This window comes from Cryptomeria japonica, chromosome 10, assembly GCF_030272615.1.
Source record: "Cryptomeria japonica chromosome 10, Sugi_1.0, whole genome shotgun sequence".
Lineage (NCBI taxonomy): Eukaryota > Viridiplantae > Streptophyta > Pinopsida > Cupressales > Cupressaceae > Cryptomeria > Cryptomeria japonica.
In genome coordinates this window covers 791,132,152-791,155,911 of record NC_081414.1, presented here as the reverse complement: position 1 = coordinate 791,155,911, position 23,760 = coordinate 791,132,152, and the positions used below count along the sequence as shown (strand labels likewise).

The following is a 23,760-nucleotide window of genomic DNA, read 5'->3' as shown; positions in this document are numbered from 1 at the left end:
TTCGACAAAACCTTCCTCAATTTGTTGGCGAAGGCTTTAGTAATGATTTTATATACTGTATTGCATAGAGCAATTGGCCGGAATTCATCTAGCGATTTGGCATTAGCTTTTTTAGTTATAATAACCAAAACCGTGTTGTTTATTTCCCTTACAAATTTTCCTTTACATCTGACATCCTCGACCAATTTCCATATGTTTGCTTTCAAGAAATCCCAACATGTCTGAGAAAACATAGCTGGGAAACCGTTCGGCCCATGCGCTTTGTCTGGGTGCAAACTAAAAACTGCAGCTCGAGCTTCTTCCTTTGTGAAAGGGGCCATTAACATCTCATTGTTATCCCATTAACATCTCGTTGTTATCCCCCGAGATGAGTTTAGGAATAGCTTTGAGAATTTCAAATCTGTCCAATGTGTCATCGTCTTCAAAAGCATTGAGGAGTTTTGCAAAATATTCCACAGTCGCCTGCCCCATACTGTCTCTGTCTTGATGAATTTTCCCATTTTCATCCAGAATCTCATTGATTTGGTTCAAAGCTTTCCTAGCCTTGACAAAGGCATGAAAGAATTGTGTATTCTTGTCACCCTCCTTAATCCATAGTTCTCTAGCTTTATCTCTCCAATAGATTTCCTCTCTTGCAAGGATCTCCGATAATCCTGATTTCAGTTCTTTTTCTTTTAAGAAATCCATCCTATTCATCCCTTCCACCATGACCTTTTTATTTAGAGCTTCTAATTCTCCTTCAAGTTTTGCTTTCTCAGCAAATATGTTTTTGAAAGTCTCCTTGTTCCAAACTTTTAGTTTATCTTTTTTGATAACAGAGAGTTTTTTTGAAAAGCAATAGCTAGGCATACCTTTTATGTGGTGACAATCCTTCCACCATTCTTCAATGGCGCCTTTCAGTGTCTGATCCCTCCACCACATGTTCTGAAATTTGAAATAGCCACCGCCCCATTGAGTGTCTCTGCCGATCTGCAATAGAATAGGAAAGTGATCAGAGATGTTGTATGGTAGAGTTGTTGCCATCATTGGGATTCCCTTCATCATCCACTTTGGATTGATCAAAAATCTATCCAATTGTTCCACGATATTGGTAAAGCCCAACCTTCTGTTTGTTCACGTGAACCAACCCTCTGAGGGTTTGCAGTCCACAACCCCAATCATATGGACAAAATCCCTGAAGTCCAACATATCTCTTGAAATTCTGCCCAAACCCCCACTTTTTTTTGATAGGTCTAGAATTGTGTTAAAATAACCTCCCACAATGTAGTCCCACAATGTAGTCCCTGCTATCATTTGTAAGCACCTGCAAGCCAAGCTTCGCTCAAACCTTGACTTTTTCCGTAGATTGAATGGGACCATAGACATTACAGAGAGTAAAGGCAATTGCGTTCAGTTTACTTCTAACCTAACATGAAATCCAGTTCTTGCATTTAACAATCTCTGAAACATCAGTGGAACCAGTTTTCCAGAGAATACCCAACTTGCCCGAGCGACCTTCTGCAGGTTGAAAAACACTAGACCAACCCCTACAATGATTGATAAAGCTACCCTCTTCCGCCTCATTACATTTTGTTTCTTGTAACCTAACAATATTGCTTGTAGATTTCTCTAGATGGCGTTTGGCCATCCTTCTTTTGTTAGGTGCCGATAAGCCCCTGATATTCAGTCGGCCCCTGACATTCCAACTGAGGATCTTCATTGTTTCCCTTGGCACTTTTCTTTTTCAAAAATTCTGCAACGCTCATGAGTCCCATCTCATCAGCCAGCTCCTTGCGCTTTTGCTTGTTTGATTTCTGCCCTTTACATCCCTTTCCCCTTCCTAATGGCATTGCAGCCAATAAATGCTTTTGGTTTCGACAATTCCCAATTCATCATTTGCCCCGTCCTCCTCTAAATCCCAATCCGCTTCAGAATCTTGACTTGAGCTTTCCTTGGGGTCGATTTGGGGATGATTTTTATTATCCCAACATTGGGGAATGCATTCCCCTGATTATCTTTTGTCTTCTCAGCCTCCTTCGGGCTTGGAATTGTATGCATTTGATGCTCAGATTTTCCCAGTGCAACATCGTCATCCAGAGTCGTGGGTTGGGGAGGATGTCGTTCCTTTTCTTTCAAGTTTCCTCCGCTTGCGGGTGCGGCCAACTTAGGCACCCATATTTCCTTGCCTTTTCTTGGGATTTTGCATTGATTTTTAGCGTGGTTCCTTCTACCGCATTTTAAACAGAAGAATTTTTCATCCTCTATTTCGACAGATTTAATCCATACCCGATCATGGACTTTTAAACCAATGTTAGCCGTTATTTTCTTGACAGCAATGATCTGTAATCTTGCATATAGATATGAATCTCCTTCTGCAATTTCTGTATCGATTCTAAGTAGGGTACCCAGAGATCTGCTGATCTTTTCCAAGGCCTCCTCCGTCCAATACTCCATCGGAAGGTTATTGAGGAGGATCCAAATAGGTTTTTCATATGGCGCGGTTAAGAGGGGATTGAAATTCCTACACCATTTCTGAATATGCAAGGGTTTAGAATATAAATACCAAACTCAGCCCTGCAAAATTTTCAGTCTTTCCTCTTCGGAGGCAATAATTACTATAAAGAATCCTCTTGGTAGAAATTTCGTGATTTGCTGCGTATTCCATGTGTTTTCAATCCAATTGAGAATCGTCTTCCTATCCGCTCTAGGTCCAATGAATCAGCAGATGATTGCTAAATCCTTAAGAAATTCTCTGTCCGCCTCAGTTTCCTCCGAAACATCAATCGTGAGTGGGGATTCTTCCACCACACTTCTGGTTTCCGCGTTCTTCCTGTTGTTTTCAACTAATTGCTCTTCTGCCTTTCTGCAAAATTTTCAGTCTTTCCTCTTCGGAGGCAATAATTACTATAAAGAATCCTCTTGGTAGAAATTTTGTGATTTGCTGCGTATTCCATGTGTTTTCAATCCAATTGAGAATCGTCTTCCTATCCGCTCTAGGTCCAATGAATCGGCAGATGATTGCTAAATCCTTAAGAAATTCTCTGTCCGCCTCAGTTTCCTCCGAAACATCAATCGTGAGTGGGGATTCTTCCACCACACTTCTGGTTTCCGCGTTCTTCCTGTTGTTTTCAACTAATTGCTCTTCTGCCTTTCTGCCCTGCGGTTTTTTCATTTTTTTTTTGTTTCACTGCGCCATTGTTTTCAATAAAGTATTCAATTTACAAATATAGTAATAGAAGTTGTCGAAAACGTCAATTTAGACAATGGGCCGAAAATGGGGACATTACATCAACTTTGCATTAAAGAAGTTTGATCACCGTGCACCTTGTCCTCAAGAGTTGAGGTCACATGTGTATGGCTATAATTGTGCTCATTTATAAATATTAGAGAAAAAATTAGATGGCATTTCTGAGTTCATAAGATTTAATGAAATTATGAATAATAACGAGGACCATGGTGCTTATGCTGTTTGTAGACATGGACCTTCACCATCTTATTATTATTCTTTTTAATTTTCCACTCGAAAACTATTTGTTTTTAATTACATTTTATATATATTTTTTTCTTTTTGGTAGCCGTTGGTTCTGTTAAGAATCAAATTCATGTTCTGAGTTGCAGGAATTTGCACAGTGTGTAAATAGGAGCTGCAAGTTACCCCAAGATAAAGAAGAGATGGAGCGGTTTCGACTACTGATGCAGCTTAGGTAAGGTTATAAACATAATTCTACATTTAATTTTCTTTTTTTGCTTTTGGAAATTTCAAGTGTAAATGTTGTAAGATATCTGCTCATTATTTTAAACATACGTATCAATAATATCTAAATATTAATTGCAACCATGCCACAGGGATGCCAGATTGTCTGTTATGGATATGTACAGGTCATTTTCATGTATGGTAAACATGCATATATTGTTAAAGTTTATCAGGAAAATGGATGTAGGTGGATGATTAAGTCATAAGTGCACCAAATTATACAGATTTCTGAGATCACGAATTTCGTTCCTCTCCCACTTGAAAGTGTGTTGGAAAAGGAGTATATGCTTATTGGTAGCACAATTGTCTACTTGAGTAGTTGAAAATAACTGCTGGAAAATCAATTTATAGAAGCCTGGTCTCATGATTTTTTTGCTAAACGCACACAATTCCACAACCATGACCAGAGTATGCATAGAAAGCATTGAATGGGTTCATTAGTACTTTTGAGAGGAATACTGTAATGTCCCCACTTTAAAATAGAATTTAATAATAAATAATAATAATAAAATTAAATATTTAAAAATAAATTAAAATATTAAAGAATATAATTAAATATAATTAATTAAAATTTAATTAAGTTAATGAATGCTCAAAAGACATGGAAGGAAAAGTTGTGACTCCTTCAACAATGAGATATAAAAGGGACAAGAGAACCTCATTTGAGAGGGGGATAATTTGGAAATGAGAAGTGCACATCTGATTTAAATAAGGAGTGCAGACCTGATTATGAAAGGCTATGTCCCTTTCAAAGGGCAGAAATAATGAAGAGTTGCACTCTTTCAAAAGGTGCTAATAGTGAAAGGGTGTGTCTCTTGCCAAAGGGCATGCATGATGAAGAGGTGTGACCTCTCCCTCGCATTGAGAGATATAAAGGAAAGGAATCAAATCATCCAGCAACATCACCATGGATTGGATCAGATCAGAACTGTTATTAAGTTACAGGCAGTAGCATCTTTGTTCTTGGTGAGGAAAATAGAAAAGATAGAAGAAGACCATTCAGACTGCCAGCAAGACGGGAAGGAAAAAGTAAGGAGCAGTGACAAGTACTTTTCTGAGTTAATATTAAATATAATAGTCAGCATCTTATATATACTAAAATTCAATATGTACATTAAAGAATATAAACCATTGTGGATAATCTTAATCAAATTGATGACCATTAATCTGATATAAAATTGAAAAGGCAAATAATATATAATTATTCATCACTGTTAGACATAATACATGTACATATATTTGTTAATAAATCCAGAAGGAATAAAGCAAGTCAAATTCAGTTTGTATAAATTATAATACTGTAAATTCGTACAGTGCTAATATGGTGAGAAGTAGCCATGACAGAAAATGAATAATTCTGATACAAAGTAGTACTAACAGAAAGCATGAGACACTAATGTAACATAATGTAATAGAATTGTAATGACTATGTCAAGTATAATTAATTATCATAATGGGTTGAATTGAATAATAAATATAACTTCATTAGAATATCACAAATGGTTCATTGTATATGAGGGACTCTCTCTTAAGTACACCACTCCATAGTGGATGCCTAACACCTGCCACATGGAGGCAAGAGGGCTGTAGCATCTGCTCTTGGGCTTAAGAGGGAAGGTGGTTGTGATGAGGGGGAATGACGACAGGAAACCTCATTGGGTATGCCACTCCATGATGGATGCTTAACACCCGCCACATGGAGCCAAGAGGGATGTAGCATCTGCTCTTGGGCCTAGGGTGGAGGGTCTCTTGGACACCCTATCCAACCAGCCTACCCTAGTGCACTAAGAAATTGGATAATAAAGAATGGCAGCTAACCTACAATCTGATTTTATCTAACAAATATAATGCTAATGGTAATTAATACATTAAAAATATATATCATTCTATCTAATTCTGTAGTATCCCTTTCCGAATCTGATTGAAAATTTCTGATTTAAATGCTCAAGGAATATTGTCAAAAACTTGTCATGAAACATCTGTACTTGCTAATTGTGGTTTCTTTTTGATATTCTGATTTAAGAGATGATAATATGCATTCATTGAACTCAAAAGGACATATATCAAAGTCTGAAGTTAAATGAGAATGCAATGTAATACCTACCACTAACCTTTCAATGACAATGTGTGACTGAAATCGTATGAAATATGCATCTACAGCTGTTAGACATTTCTACGAACATTTGGCATGCATTCTAAGAGACCAAAATGCACTTACAGTAGATTGTCATTAACACAAACACTTGTCATACATACATGTAATTCCCACGTGCCAATGAGTGGTTCAAACAGCAATAAATGTAGCCTCCAACAATCTGAAATCGGTCTTCAAACCCCTTTGAATTTATGTAGATTAACTCTTCTAAAATGCATTAGTACTGTAGCGTTTACTATTCATAGGTACTGTAGCGATTTACTATTCACGGGTATTGTAGCGCACTGTTCACGGGCATTGTAGCAGCAAATAAATTTCTGAATATAAACCCTTTCAATCTGCAAACAAACTCTGAAATAAACCCTCCAATCAGCTCACAAGCATATTCAGATGATATCGCACACCCTCTATATGCTGTTACAATGAAGAAGCCACGCTCTCCAATGCCGACGAGCCTTGAATCCTGCAGAAACCCTTGGTATTCTACACTTCAATGCTCTAGAGAAACTTCAATCAAAAACTCCAATCACATAATGAAGTTCGATTCCTTTTGCACACTTATATTTCCTCAAGAAGTTCGAACTTCTTCAAAAAGCTCTTAATTAACATTAAAATGTTATAATATTTCATTGGCATCAATAATGTAATTAAACCTTGGGTTATGTGCTCATAAATTATTAATAAACTTGGCCCCCTTCTCATGATAAATAGACCCTCATTTAAGTGCTTTATAATATAAAGTCATTTTATAACTTAATAATATAATCTCCAAATAATTAATGTTTAATTGAGCCAATTAAACATTAATATCTCCATGAATACTCTGTATTTTCGAACGCCATCTGAACTGGGAGCTAACATGAGGAGACTGCATATGACCATACCCTCTTTACTAAAAATAGAAAGGGTCCATCTCTAACATCCCAAGACTTACTAAAAATAGTAAGTAGAGTAAACAATGTCCAAATGATGCCAAACGAAGACCAAACTGAAGCACTCTGAACACCGGGGATGATACCAATCCTCAAAAGACCCTCTAACCAATCCTATTAGCCTACGAGGGTCGGGGTAATAGGCTAATCCTCACTAAAGAACTGATGTCAACAAAAAGGGGACATCACAAATTCATTAGCATATGTTTCAACTTATAAGTATTACTTCATATATGTTCTCTAATTTTGTGTTGCAAGAAAACAGTATACGAAGGTACTCCCTTAAAACTTAATTACCTATTTCAAATTTGGGAAAATTTAAGATAATTAGGGGACATTACAAATACTAAGATGATTTTCTGAATTGTGTCTCAAAATTGTTGAATAATCTTAAAATAATTTCGTGTTTGGCATAAAGTTGATTTTATATCGAATTTGGGTGAGTTTTTGATGGATTTTGATAAAAAATTGCAATTTTTTCATGAAAAATCACTAGGAGTTTTTGAGAAACTCAGTGATGAGTGACTTGCCACCATTTGCGAGTATTCAGAGTTTTTCATCTATGGAATCTCGTATCATTTGGATGACACAACTCAATGCTTAAGTCACCAAAATAGCTACTTTTCAAATAAAATCTAATTCAACTATGCAATGTATGAGAACAATCTTATCAATCATGCTATAGTGACATATCAAATTGGTTATATCTTAATGGAAATAGGAGATGGATGAACATCTCCCATAGCATGTAGTTTCAATTAACATCTACAATACATCCATGAAATAAAACATCACTTAAGCATTTTTTTCCAAAAGCATAAATAGCAGCATCTATGATGCTCAAATGGAATCATCCAGCTACACATGGATTTTCTTTCAAAAGATATAGTACAATAATTATTAAATTTAGAAGCCTACATTTGATGAATATAAGGATGGGCACATTATGGGATCAATTATATGCTCAATTACATAAATCACATAATTACAAACCTTGTATAACTCGAGATAATATGAGATGACAAATATACCAAACCAAGAGCTCTTCAAGCTCCCAAGTGATCAATGATCTTCTAAAAAGGGACCAATGGGGAATGTCACCCACCTTCCAACCATATTACCATCGTCGAGTGAAATAGATGCCTATGCAACTCTAGGAAATCCTTGGGCTATGGAGAGAAAAGATCATGGATACACTTTTAGCACAATCAATCTCACATGCAAACTAGGGTCTCACACAACAAATAACTCACACCATGGTTACATGTGGGTATCATACACCATCCTATGCAGAACACCATGGGAACAATAATCTAGCAGAATTCAATGCACAATATTTGAATACACAAACATCAAGGGTCAGATGCATAATTCAAGAATAACAATGCATTAGTAATTTAATGCAAAACCACACTTTAATACACAAACACCAAGGGCTTAATTCATAAATCACCACAAGGGCACCCATGATCCAACCAAAAGTAGGAGAAGGAACAGGTTAATACAAGAAGCATCGATATTGGAATTAACATAATGGATGCAAATCAACACTTCAAGAACATGAAAGAACAAGAATAGAATAAATATAGATAGAAGAGAAGGAACACCAATATATGTGGGCCAAACCTTTCCGAGTAAAAAACCCCACACTCCAAAGAATTGAACCAATGTATTAATTTGCAACAAACTGTTACGGTACACTTTTAGGCTCTAGGCCTTTACATGGAGCCTGTATCTTGCTCTTCTAGAGGAAATTTGACAGCATAACCCTGCAAAGAGCAAATTTCCTTACTCCTCTCTTGAACCCACATATAAGACATACAATATATAGAGCTTTACAAGTTTGAAGTAGCTTCTAGACCAAGCCAAAAGAGGTGGGCTTCCAAATCCATTTTGACACAATTTTTAACCACCTCTAAGCATGCAACATAAACTTGTTCAAGATTCTCTAACCCCTCTTACATGCCTCCAAACTTGGGCACTTCATTTTTGCTAAAAATAGGTATGAAAGATGCTCTTACACATTTTACAACTGTCATAGAATCTGTCATATATGACAACACTTACAGTTGTAAGAGAACTCGTCATAGCTGACTATAGGTAACTAATTCTCTTACAACTCGTCATAATCCAACTTGCGCACTCATGTTCTTGATGCAAGATGTCTTCTAACACTTGTCCAATGTGTCATAGGAATCCATCATAACCTGTTATAGGAATCTATCATATAGTAATGACTTACATAGGTTTTAAGATGCCAATACATGACAAAATATTTCTACCAAAATGGGATGCCAACTTTCGTATGTAGGGACAAAATACATCCTTGTCATCTTCCATGTTACCTCTCAACATGAAGACAACTTACCATGCCATGTCACACTAGATGACAAAATATGATGAGCAAGAAATTACAATATAGGCATTAAATAAATTAATACAATGCTAAGAATGGCTAAGGTTGAGACACCTTAATTCCCAACACAAGCATGCCACAAGAGTCAAATGGTTGCTAACTCGACCATGAAGACAAGGTATGGTGAGAATTTCAAGTGAATCTATATTTTTCTCCTCCACATCCATTCATTGGTCAAACATCTGTACATACCCTACAGACTCAAAAGTGAAACAAGATTTGAGAACATAAATCATATCTGAAGCAGCATATAATAGCCAATGAAGACATGCAATTTTGCAAAGCACATATCCATCCTGCAATTACATCATATCATAATCAACTCAAAATAACCTGTAATCTAATCATAAAAGCATCAGGATAAGGCAAGAGTTAACACGAGTGGTACATGTCATCTTTGAAGGATCTTGGTTATATGGAATGAAATTTGGAATATAATTAGAATATATGTGCCATTGAGATCTGAAATATTCTTTTCTCAGTCAACTGACTTGCAGAAACATGGGTGCCACAGTTATGTTCCATATATTCCTTGAGAGTCATGTTCTTAATGTTATTTTTTCTTTTCTTCTATTCTGGTATTCATAAACTAGTTCTTGTTTCATGTTTGATTTTGTTCTTGGGGTTCAGTAACCGCTTTGTGGCATCTTCACCACACACTGTACAAAGTACAAGAGATTTGCATTTATCATATTTACTTTTTGCAACGATGTGGTGTTCTTATGTTATTCAGAAGAAACAAAAAACATAAATAGAGAACAGATTGTATATTTAACATCAATCTACCAATGGATGTTTAGCTTCCTTTGATCTCAGCTCTGCAAATTAGTTTTTAATATTTTCCTTTGTTTTTAAATGTGGAAGTGAAGTATATGAAGTGCTTGTATGATTGTTGTCTTCAAGGTTTAGAAGCACGTTTGCTTTGGTGTTTACTTGTAGCTCCTCAGATTAAAGTATTTTGTAGAACTTAAATTTCTTTAATAATAGTGTGCAAGTGCTTTATTTTAATCATTTTTGTTTCCTCTAGAATATTATATAAATTCTTTTGATGTATAGGCAACAGGTCAGTCATTTCGTTGCAGCACTACAGCAATATGTTCAGTCTCAACTTTTGCATGTTGTATGGCACAAATTCCTTCATATTCTTCGGAATCAGGTGCAGTACCTCATTCTTTTCCTTGCCAATGATTTTCTTTTCCATAACAATGTGCAGTTCATGTCTGTTGCATTTTTACTTCTTATACACTCAAATAGTGTGATTAAGAAAAGAGTGTTACTAAGAAGCACAGAGCAGGGCATGGAAGTGTTAAAAAGAGTAACAAGGTGCAACATTAACTGTCCCATGTTCCAATAGAAGCATATGCTTCCACAAGGTAGTCTATCTGTTTGGGAAAATCATTGCTAGAAACTGCATCAACCATTGTAATTCTGCTCACACATTTGTGTTTCCCATTTTAAATATCACCTGCTCTGTATGACAGGTTTAGGGTATTCCTTAGGCTTGTGATTTTTTTTATTGTTGTATGATATAATCATCATCCATAAGTATTACTGTTGAAATATAGCTAGGTTGTATCCCTTGATTGGGTAGACCTAGCTTGGTAAATGTTTGATGGGCCTAGTTATGTGATTAGATTATGTAGCTTGTGAATGTTAAAGGGCAGGCCCTATTTGGGTGCTCAACTTGTGTAACTTGTAATTGGGTCTGGCGCTAAATGGGCATTGTAACTTGTGATTCATGCTGGGCCCTAAATGGGTGATATAATGTAACTTGTTGATGTGATAGGGCTGACCCTATAATGTGTAACTTGTAATTATTATGGGTCAGACCCTATTTTGTGCGCCAACTTTAGATGCCTTATAAATTTACTGTAAAGGCCGACCTAAGTCAAATAAGATGGAAAAGCTCATATATATTCAAGGCAATGCAAGCATCAACACAACATATACACACTAGGCAAATTACCTCTGCAAGGTTAGCGAACTTCTATTGTATGTGATCTGCAATTTCCTTCATTGATCAACATCCGTGATCAGCAAATCTGGAGCTGCACTCTAGGGCAGTGAATGCTTTTCAGTCAGCGATTTGTCTACTAGGCTGGGCGAAGATCTTCTGGTCTGCTGAATTTGCCTTAGGTCTGCTGGAGCGTGTCAAGGCTGCCCAAAGGCTGTCTAAGTTTGACAGTGATCTGCACATCACCCTGACTTCCAGATTAAGTTAAGTTTTGCTATAGTTGATTTATGCCCTAGAAGGGTAAACTTGTAATTTGCTTAATCAAATCAGATCTGAGACTATTGTTGCTGGGTTTTTCCTCCAAGAGGGAGGTTTTCCCAGGGTATCATTGTGTTATGTGTGCATTTGTGTTTTCTTGTTGTTTACTGTCAATCTGATTGCTAGTTTAATATAAAACTAACAATTACTTGCTAAAGTTAACATCAACTATTCTTGAATTTGAGATCTGCTATTGCTTATTTTTGGGTAATTCTTAGAGCAATTACAGTTGAGCAACAAATGATTAAGATATTTAGGTGTTACTTCATGGACATGGTTGTGGTAGATGGAAATCACACACTTTTATTAATTTCTTCTTTGTGCTATGTATCTATGAGGCGAATAAGTGATCACTTCACAATAACATGGTGCTACTTCTAGTTTCAATACCATGAATTGAAAGTAACAATATAACAATTTTTTTGGAAAATGTATCACAGCTAGCGCTGTTGTCTTACAATAAATAATAGATAGCGATTCTTGGCCTGGTACTTAGATATGCCATGTAACCTTTGTGGAGGTTGATTCTAAGTGCTTGAGAGTCTACAAAGGAAATAGGCTTTGGTTGTGCACAAGTAACAGTAGTAAAAATTGTTTAACCTTGAACATGGATTTCTGCAAATGAAAAGCCTCTTTGAAAGAAGCTTAATAATTGGAAGAATTGACTCTTGGTATGCTAGGAATGACCATTTATTAAGGTTGGGAATGCTTATACATGCTCACACAAGGAAGAAAGAAAGACACATAGGTGAATGCTAAGGCGAGTAGTGGATGACCACCCATTGAGACAAGTTCTATTGATGCCTCATGATGATTGAACTGTAATGACTTTTAGCCTACGACTTCTAAGCACCTAGGGCATATAAGGAAAGTGTATACAAGATTCCATTTTGGCCTTACAAACATGAACACTCGAAGGAACTTTTTGAACATGTTCTTGATAGGTTTGTTGTAGTGTTATGATTGAAGTAGAGAATTTTTAAATAAATGCAAGGTAATAAGTGAGAAAGAAAAATTTCCCAGAGAAAGCCTTATGGAAGAGAGAGTAGACCTTGTGAAATTGATGGCTGTAGTATGGTGGAGATATATTAAAGTAATATTGTAATATTAAGTTTATAATGGTTAATTAAGTTGTTAGGATAGACTTTAGGAATATTGTTTATTCTTTAAGTTAAGTTCTTATTCTTTGCTTTACTAGTTGTTGATCTTATCCTTTATGGATAGATCTTTTGTAACTTTTCTTTAAGGAGACTTTCACTCATTAGTAAATATCAAATATCTTGGTAATCATTCTATTTTTCATATTTTTCGTAATATGGTAAGAGATTGCTGTTGGTAGCGACGGTCAGGAATAGCTAGTTGCATAGTGATCCATCAAAAAGACGTATAGAATTAAAAGACATCGTCAAGTGTTTTTATGATTTTTTAAAATTTTTTGTGGGTTTACTAGTAAAATCATGGAATTTGTCTCTAGGGCATTGCATTTTGTCTAGACGAGAAATCGTGTCATTTTCAAGGCAAATTTCATCAAATAGAGCCTATTGTAGTCATGTGAGGAAAGAAACATCAATTTTTGGGTAGATTGTTTGAAAAACTATGCCCCCTTCATGTTTTTTTACTTTTGCATATTGTGTCTAAGCCATGGCTAAGGCATTTTGGGAGGTTTTATCACTTGTTTAGACATCATTTTTTGAAAAACTTGATTGTCAAAAGGACCTGATTCTTGCAAACTGTGACTTGGTCTAGTGTCCCATGCCTAGCAAAAGGATTTTCCTCAAATGGTAGTATTTTTATGCATCTTTTTTGGTTGGTTTTGATTAAAATCATGGTGATTGGTGATGCCTAGGGTTTTAAGCAAGTTTCATGCAATTTTTTTTGACAATCTCTGGACAAAATCATGGTTTTTGGGAATCTTTTGGTGGCGAATAGGGTTTCGGGTGATCTTCAAATCTAAGTTACCGGTTCCGATTCGGATTTAGGTTCGGATTTGGGTACGGATTCGTGGATTCGGCAAAAAAATTTTTTTTTTGGGTACGGGTACGGGTTCGTCCGTACACATATATATATTTTTTAATTTTTTTTAATATATATATATATGTTCAAACTTCAAACATCAAAATTATATATGTTCACAGTTCAAACATACAAATATGAAACATACAATGTAACTTTCCCATACAATGATACATAAATGATAACAGATAAATCATAAATCATAAATCATAAATCCATAATTGCCAATGCCAATAAATATTTTGATATTGATATATCATAAATCATCAAAAATGCAAGTAGAATAGGCTGAATGCATGTTTTGATGCATGAAATACATCATAGAGGGGCAGATTAGGGTTTAGATATTAAAAAAAAATAAAAAAATAGTTTTTTAATTGTTTTTAATTGCTTTCTAACTTGTGGGCCCCGTTTTTGGGAACCCACGGGCTTGGGTTCACCCGGGTCCTCCAGGGTTCGCCTTGGGTCCCCACAGGGAACCCAGCCGCCTGGGCAGGACCCGGGTGGGACCCAGGGCGAACCATGCTGGGACCAGGACCGGGCAGGGACTAGGACCAGGACCCAGCCAGTTTAGGCAAGAACCAGTAACTGAGCTTCAAATCTAATTGTGGTAGGATTTCCCCATTTGTTTTGCGATTGTTTGACAAAATTGTGGACGCCTAGGGTTTTTGACATAGGGTTTTTGCTGTGACAGCAAGACTTATTTTTCGTAATTTTGGATTGCGAGAGGGATGGCTTGATTACCTAATATCAAATTGGAAGGTAGTCAACACTTCACTAGCAAAAATTATGACACCAAGAAACAATGCATGCTCACTATCTTTGATTACAAATGCCTTGAGAAGATCATCCTTGGTACTAATAGGTTGTGGGTAAACCTAAGACAAGTTTGATGAGCATGATGAAGAAGATGTCATGCTGATCAAGTGATTAGTGACAAATGACATGCTTCTAGAGGTTCAAATAGGCAAAATCACTATTGGGATATGGAAGCGATTGTGAGATTTGCATGAGACATTAGACAAAAGATTGGCCTTCTTTGTGAAAAATATGTTCTCAATTATGATGGACAAGAAGATGTCTTTGTAGGATCATTTGATGAAGATCAAAGAGTGATCAATTGCAAGTCATAGGTCACACAATGGAAATATTTATGCTGGTTATTATGTTGAAATGATTACCATGGGCCTATGAACATTTTACTGAGACATAGAATGTCACATTTTCTAATTTTGACTCAAATTTCAAATATTTGTGCAACAAACTCTTGCAGTAGGACAAAGGGAAGAAGCAATTTGGTGTAGCAATGATTCACCAAGTGTGGGATAGGCTTTTGCAACCAAGGACAAGGGAAAAAGCAAGTGGCCTGAAAAGAAAGGTCAAGGGAATAATGAAAATACTTCCAAGAATTTGAAAAATATCACATGTCACTATTGTGGTAAACTTGGTCATATGAAGAATCACTATAGAAAGAGGTTGGTTGAGGAAATGTGCAAATATATTTTCAAGGGGAAAATCTCATTTTTTTCAATGTGTACTATGCCTAGAATGGAGGTCAATTTTCTCTCAATGTGTTTGATTATGTGCCATCGCCCCAATTTAGATGTCATATTTAGCAAACATAAATGCTATTTTGTTGACAAGGAATCCAAGAAAAGCATTGTTGTTGGGATTAAAGATCATGGTTTGTATGGCCTTGTTGATATTGGAGAGGTTCAGGATTGTCCATTAAATATTAGTACACTATGGCATCAAATAGTTTGGGCACTTCAGTCTTACTTACCTCTCTTAGTTGGCATGAGCAAATATGGTAGGCAACTTACTTGACATACAACAATATATTCTAGATGTTTGTGGAGCTTGTGAAGTAGGGAAGAAACACAAAATTCTGTTTTGAAATGGACAAGCTTGGAGAGCCTCAAGAGTCCTACAACTGGTTCATGTAGATGTTTGTGGACTAATGAATACGACATCGATCACTAGTGCCAAGTGTTTTTTCTTGTCTATTGATGAGTTCAATAGGAAAATGTGGGTGTTTTTCTTGAAATCAAAATCAGATGTGTTTAAGCAATTTCAGAAGTTCATGTCATTAGTAGAGAAAGAGTCAAGATGTGACATCATAACTCTTAGATTTGATGATGGAGGTGAATTCTATTCAAACGGATTCATTGAATTTTGTGCTAAACATGGTATCAAACATCAATATACAACACCCTACTCTTCGCAACAAAATGAAGTAGTTGAGAGAAGGAACCACATTATTACGAGGATGGCTCGATGTAGGATAATAATGTTCCCAAGAAATTTTTGGCGGAGGTAGTTTACATTGTAGTTTATCTTATTAATAATTTTTGGACATAGGTAGTGAAGGTGAAGACCCTAGAGGAAGCTTGGTCTGGGAGGACACCGAAGGTGAGTCATCTTAAGGTTTTCGGTTCTATTGTAAGGTTTTTGGTTCTATTGCATACATATGGATTCTAGATGCAAAGAGAATGCAGCTGGGCTTGAAGAGTTAGAAGTTGATGCTAATAGGGAAAATTGACAATCACAAAGCCTACAAATTGATTCACGTTGACAATTGACACTAATTGCTTGACATTCACTAGGGATTTTGTGGTCGATGAAGAAGTTGGGGCTTTCCAACTCCCTTCAAAGATGAAATGTATTGAAGATCAGCCTTTGAGGGTTGGTGTCTAGCTTCCATTATCTCCACTTGAAGGAGGGGATTGATGATTTAGAACATGAGGAATCTCATTCTGAGCATGTACAATCTCCCAAATAGGTGCTAGTTCCAAAAGGTTTTCTTTAGGAGAACTTGGATCAACATATAGATGTCATTGAACCAAGCAACGCAAGTCATGATTTGGTGAGAGAGGTTTCTCAAAAATGACTAAATGGTGGGAAAAACTTGTTGGTGATGTTCAGGATGATGAAACGATCAAAGGTAGATCATTTAAAGGCAAGAGTAAAGAGAACATAGTTAATTTTACTCTTATGGCTTACATTCAAAAGATTTACAAGCCATGTGTTTGAGGAAGGTAAAGTTAAACCTAAATGGGAAATGGCCATGAAAATAGAATATGAAAGTGTTATGAAAAATAAGAGGTGGGTTCTTTTAGATCTTCCACTAGGGAAGAAACCCATTGGTTGCAAATAGGTGTACAAAGTTGGTGGTACACTTGAAAAGTACAAAGTATGGTTAGTGGCAAAAGGGTTGTCATAGAGAAAAGGTATTGACAATGAGGAGACCTTTTCTTCTACAACAAAGAAGAGCACCATCTTGTTGATGGGTCTAAAATCGCTGAACTTGCAACTTCATCCGGCCAATGCAGAATAGAATGAACTTGCTGAGTATCCTATCCTCTCTTGAGATAAGGAAATCCCTAATGCTATTTTTTGTTTGATCAAAGGGGACGACCTGAAGGTTTTGATTGTCAGGTCTTGACTGCGGGATTGCTCAGTGGTTTGATGTGTTTATGCTGGAAACACAAGCGGGACTTACGGTGAGATAGGCGATTGTTGGATGAGTTCCCTGAAATTCTTATGATCTTTCTTATCAAATGTTGAGTTGATACTGTCTTCAATGGGACTGTGGATTCTCTTGATAAAAAAAAGGGGGAAAAGGAAGGAAGGATAGGGATGTTAAGTTCTGATACTAAATGTAAAGAACTGATGCCAATAGCTAACAAGATGAGAGGGGGGGGGGGGTGAATCATACAAACTTAATCTCCCATAAAATCAACAGATTCAACCTCGGTAACCTATGCTTCAGCAATATAACCAAAAACTGCTAAACATGCAAACTCATAAACACATAATCATCATAACACATATAACACCAGATTAAACGTGGAAACCCAAATAGGGAAAAACCACTGTGGGATTTCGGATCCACTAAGAAATATACTCTTCTAGAGTATGCTCGGTTAAAAGCAAATCTTGTTAAAGATTACAAACACATTGCTAGATGTGACCCGATTAAGGGATTTCCCTCAGATCTGTTAGGATCTTCACTTTGTTAGAAGTGACCTTGTCAAAGGATTTCAAACACTCATTTAGAATGTTACCTTGCTAGAGGGTTTACAAATAAGACTGTTAAGTCCACTTGGTTAAGAGATTTTCTGTCACTTACAAAATAAACAACAGTAATAAATTTCTCTCCAACTTCACATCTAAAATGCTAAAGCAGATTTTTATTTGCTCAAAACAATCTTGTCATAGGACTTATCTTGTCCCTCTGTTGGGCTCCTTACTTTGTTATTCAAACAGGTCTTCAAGCTTCTGTGCTCGGTAATCACTATGTAGCATCCCTGTGCTTACACTTGCCCGCATACATTGTTCATCAATAATTTCTTATTTATAAACAATTTGCTAACCGCTGAATCTCCTTGATCACATTTCCCATGATCAATCTTAGCCATCAGATCTTGAATCTTGACTAGGTTCAATGCATCCTTCGATTTGAAAATGTTTTACCTTACCTTGGGACTTGCATTCCTTTCTTAGAACTTGCACAAGGTTATTGCGGTTCAATCTGCGCTATAGATCTTCCTGTCGATCTTCCATTGCCGTAGTTCCTTAACAAACTTCATGCTCGACATACCAATCATTTATACATCTCCAGCTAATCATTGTCCTTCATTAAATAATGCTTTTATCCATCCAATGCGATCTGTCATAACTCGGTTGCAACTCGGTAAATGCTAAACTTTACTCGGTAGACATTCCGCCTTCATTAACTGATATCGATAACCTTAGGGTTTACTGACTAGGCTCCTTAGGGTTTACCTACTAGGTTCTTTGCTCGGTAACATAGTATAGTTTAACCTTACAATCAACAACATATGTAGGATATCAAAACAATCTAAACATCATGATCTCATCATTGTCTAACTCGGTAATAGTTGTCCATTGAATAACTTATTTCTCCCCTTTCTTATCACATTCTTTCTGTGTCACTTACCGACCACTTAATACTCATCTAATCAATCTTCTTAAGATATGGCAACATCATATTGAATCAGAAAATCAATTTCTTGACATCAATGACAAAATAATGTTATAAAGATAGTTATCATCCTTTTTTCAGTTATATCAAATAATCTTCAACAACCTTCTCAATATCCTTAATGAATATCAACAATTTTTCTATTGAAAATGCCAACAATCTCTCCCTTTGGCATTGATGGCAAAACCAACTTTTAAATGGTAATACCAACAAGATATTCAAATTGATTCGGATTCAGATTGCTGTTAGACTTCTCCTGTTATCCATGAGCTGTTAAAATCTTCTGAAGTCTTCTCCCTTTTGTATTCTTCTCCCCCTGTCATTAGTCTTTTGTTATCTTCTTCATTTAGGATTTTACCATTTAGTCTTCTCCCCCTTTGACAACAATGCCAAAAAGCAAAAGAACTAAATCAAGATTTCTTCCTCTATGAAGTGATTTGCCTTGCTGTGTCTCATCTCCGTCTCGGTCAGAGCAACTTGTCTCTATTTACTATTTCTTGCACACCTTTCGAAAACCTTCTAAAGTTCGTAAATCAGCATCAATCCATACATAATATTCTATAGATTTATCGAATTGATGCTTTCACCGAACTCTGTCAGTGAGTAGAAGATAGGGGTAGGACCCCTACCTTGCTTTTGAGATACTCAAAAGTGTGCCTTGGCAGTGGATTTGTGAAAATGTCTGCTAATTGCTTCTTTGAACTGATATATTCCAACACAACTTTCTTCTCTTGAACTTCTTCTCTGAGATAATGATACTTTATAGATATATGCTTTGTCTTAGAGTGCATTACTGAATTCTTTGAAATGTTAATGGCACTCGTATTATCACAGAATATAGTTACTGGCTCGATAACTTTTTCATTTATACCTTCCAACAGTTGTTTGATCCATGTTATATTGGTACAATTCAATGCTGCAGCAACATATTCAGCTTCTGTTGTTGACTATGAGATGCATCCTTGTTTCTTACTAAGCCAACTCACTAGTCTTTCTCCCAAAAAGAAAGCTCCACCACTTGTGCTTTTCCTGTCATCTATGTTGCCTGCCCAATCAGCATCAGTATAAACTTTTAAATCAAAATCATTTCTCTTTTCATATACTAAGCCATAATTTTCAGTGCCTCTCATGTATCTAAAAATTCTCTTGATTGCTGTCATATGGGTTTCCTTGGGATCTGCAGAAAATCTTGCAACAATACCTACTGCATGTGCTATATCCAGTCTACTATGCACAACATATTGCAACTTCCCAATCATGGATCAGTAAAGTGTCTCATCAACAGATGCAGATTCATCATTCTTTGATAGTTTGCAGTTAGTAGTCATAGGAGTACTTATTGGTTTAGAATCCTCCATTCCAAATTTCTTCAAGATTTCCTTTATGTACTTGGATTGAGTAATGCAAATCTCATCTTTCATTTGTAGTATCTGTAAACCTATAAAATACTTTATCTCACCGATTAATGACATCTCAAATTCTTTGCACATTTCATTCCCAAAATTCTTGCATAAGGAGTCATTACCACAAAAAAATAATATCATCAACAAATATGGCTGAGATCAGTATACCATTGTTCGCATCATTCTTCATGTACATATTGCTGTTTTCACTTGTCCTTATAAAACCAATCTTGATTAAGTAAGAGTGCAGTCTCTCATACCATGCTCTAGGTGCTTGTTTCAGACCATATAAAACTTTGTTTAGTTTACATACTTGATCTTTACTCTTGTCTTCAACAAATCCTTCAGGCTGTTCAATATAAACTTCTTCTAGAATATCATTCAAAAATGCAGATTTAACATCCATTTGATATACCTTAAAATTTTTGAAAGCAGCATATGCCAACAATGTTCTTACTCCCTCAAGTCTAGCTACAGGTGCAAAAGTCTCACCATAATCTATTCCTTCTTTTTGAGCATAACCTTTGCAAACTAGTCTTGATTTGTTCTGAATGACTTCACTATTTTCATGCAGCTTGTTTCAGAAAATCCACTTTGTACCGATTACATTTTTGTCCTTCGGTCTTGGGATCAGTGTCCATGTGTCATTCTTCTTGATTTGATCAATCTCTTTTGTCATAGCATTTACCCCATCTTCACTGTTAAATGCCTCTTTTACTATTCTCGGTTCAAATTCAGATATCAGACGTGTTCTGTCTCAGTTTGTTCCTTGTCATCACTGGATCATCCTTATCTCCTATAATCTGACTTGATGCATGATGTCTTCTGACATATTTGGCTAATATAGGCTCGGTAGGCTCTGTATGATCTTCTTCATCACTCGGTAATTGGACATTATCTTCATTTTCTTCAGCAGCTTTCTCGGTAGGACTTCTCGGTTGAACATAAACACATTCTTCATAATCTTCTGGTTCTTTGAAATTTCCTTCATCATTTCTTTCTACAAATTCATCAATTTTCACATTTGCACTTTCTACTATTTTGTTAGATGATTTGATCAGATATTTAAATGCTTTACTTTAGAAGAATAACCAAGAAATGTTCCTTCTTCACTTTTCTGATCAAACTTTCCATTTCTGTCATCTTTGTGAACATAGCATCTACTTCCAAAGATTTTAAAATAACTTACATTAGGTTTCTTGTCATACCAGATCTCATATGGAGTCTTCATAGTTCCTTTCTTCAGTTGAACTCGGTTCAGGGTGTAAATCGCAGTGCTAATTGTTTCTCTCCAACATGTTTGAGGTACCCTCTTTTCTATCATCAGGGTTCTGGCACAATCCACAATTGATCTATTTTTTCTCTTGGCTATCCCATTTTGCTGAGGTGTTCTCGGTGCAGATACTTGCTTTTTTATACCATGATCATTGTAGAATAAGTTAAATTCATCAGAAGGGAATTCTCCTCCTCTATCAGATCTATAAGACATTTCAGTTGTCTTCCTGTTTCATTTTCAACTCTCGCCTTTTACCATTTAAACATTTGAAAAACTTCTGATTTTTCTTTTAAAAACATAACTGACATCATCCTTGAGTAATCATCCACAAATAATATGAAATAATAACTTTGAACTTTCATGGGACCACAAAGATCAGTGTGTACTAGATCTAAAATTCCTTTAGAAGTGTAGGACTTACTTGTAAAGCTTGATCTTGTCATCTTACCCATTTGGCATCCTCGACATATAGCATTCTCAGGTTTTTCAAGACTCAGTAGACCTCTTACTCGATGCTTCTTGCTTATTTTGATCAGATTATCAAAATTTACATGACAAAACCTTTTATGCCATAACCAGGTATCATCTATCTTAGCATAAAGACACTTGTTCCGAGTTGAGTCAAGATGAAATGTATTACCTTTTGTTTGTGTGCCGGTAGCAGCTAACTTTCCATGTTTGTCATGAACTTTGACAATTCCTTTCTGAAATTCTATTCGGTATCCTGTATTGTTTAGCTGTGCTACAATCAACAAATTGTATTTCAATCTTTCAACCCAATATACATCATCACATTTAGCATTGTCAAGAAGTGTTATAGATCCTTTACCTTTCACCAGACATGGTGCATCATTGCCAAATCTTACATAGCCTCCATCATAGTCTTCTAATTTAACAAACTTGTGTTTATCACCTGTCATGTGATGTGAGCATCCACTGTCTATGATCCAAGAATCATTATTATTTATGTGAGATACTAGGGCTTTTTCTTCATACCTTTCTTCATTTGATCCATCTTTAATAGCCACATAAACAATTTCCTCAATATCAGTTTCATCAGATTTATCATCGTTGGATTTCTCATCAGCTACTAGGCATGTCTTTCTGTCTCTTCTTCTGAAGTCTCGGTGTCCTCTGTATTGGTTGTCTTTCTACCTGTTATCTCCGAATTCTCTCTTTTCACTAAATTCTTTGTCAGGGCAGTTAGAAGCCATATGTCCTATTTTATCACAATTGAAACATTTTAAAGGTAGCTTCCCTTTATACTTACCTTTTCCTCTCGGTAACCTTCTGGCTAATAATGCTTCAAACTCTTCTTGCTTCTTGATTTCCTCATACAGTTTGTGCACTTCTTCCATGTTCTTGCGAAATCTTTCACTTGCTCCACTGTGATTCCCTTCAGAGTACTTACTCATTCTATCATTGTAATTATCAGATTCACCAAAATGAAAAGAACTGAATGCAGATTCTACTTTATTTACCGAAGACCCACTGTTATCAAAATTACTTAACTCAAATGCATGTAGCTTACCAATAGTAGCATCCAGAGAAACTTAATGTTAGGTACAGACCTCAATTCATTGATTGCAGAGACTCGAATGGCATAAGCAGGTAGAAGGGTTCTCAACAACTTACTTGTTACATCATTTTCTTCAATAGTTCCTCCTACTCCTTTAATTTGATTGACAATCTCCTTTAACCTTGTACTGTATTGGGTTATGTTCTCACCTTCATTTATTTTCATGGATTCAAGTTGTCCTCTTAGACTATCTCTTTTGCTCTTTGGACATGTTGCAGCCTTCTAGATCATTAAACTCTGAGTTGGTCAATGCTGATGTTATTTCAATCATGGCTTCAATATGTTCTTGCTTTGCCTTTATCTCTTCCAAGGTCATCGGGTTGGTGCTTGGTGGTATGTAATCATTCTCCAAATAATATGTTGCATATTCTCCAATTCCTGATAAATGCAGCTTCATCCTTTTCTGCCATGTGGAGAAACTTGACTTGTTCAGCTTTGGTGCATCCCTTTTATACATCTTCAGATCTTTGCCTCAAGTACCTTTAAACTTTTTTTCCGGAGACCAAAGCTCTGATACCAATTGTTAAGTTCTGATACTAAATGTAACGAACTGATGCCAATAGCTAACAAGATGAGAGGGGGGGGGGGGGGGTGAATCATACAAACTTAATCTCCCATAAAATCAACAGATTCAACCTCGGTAACCTATGCTTCAGTAAGATAACCAAAAACTGCTAAACATGCAAACTCATAAACACATAATCATCATAACACATATAACACCAGATTTAACGTTGGAAACCCAAATAGGGAAAAACCACTGTGGGATTTCGGACCCACTAAGAAATATACTCTTCTAGAGTATGCTCGGTTAAAAGCAAATTTTGTTAAAGATTACAAACATATTGCTAGATGTGACCTGGTTAAGGGATTTCCCTCAGATCTGTTAGGATCTTCACTTTGTTAGAAGTGACCTTGTCAAAGGATTTCAAACACTCATTTAGAATGTTACCTTGCTAGAGGGTTTACAAAT

At 36.1% G+C, this 23,760-nt stretch overlaps 1 protein-coding gene across 10 annotated transcripts in view; it reads left to right on the top strand.

The window, feature by feature from the left end:
* Positions 1-23,760, top strand: part of LOC131039215 (uncharacterized) — a 178,865-nt gene that overhangs the window by 85,207 nt on the left and 69,898 nt on the right. For 7 of the 10 annotated variants that reach the window (XM_059212144.1, XM_059212140.1, XM_059212139.1 and 4 more), the window contains 2 exons: positions 3,598-3,683; positions 10,293-10,392. In XM_059212144.1, the coding sequence (XP_059068127.1) occupies positions 3,598-3,683; positions 10,293-10,392 (186 nt within the window). Of the gene's footprint in view, positions 1-3,597; positions 3,689-10,292; positions 10,393-23,760 lie in introns of those variants that run through there. The other 3 variants (XM_059212146.1, XM_059212145.1, XM_059212147.1) reach the window with 2 other exon arrangements.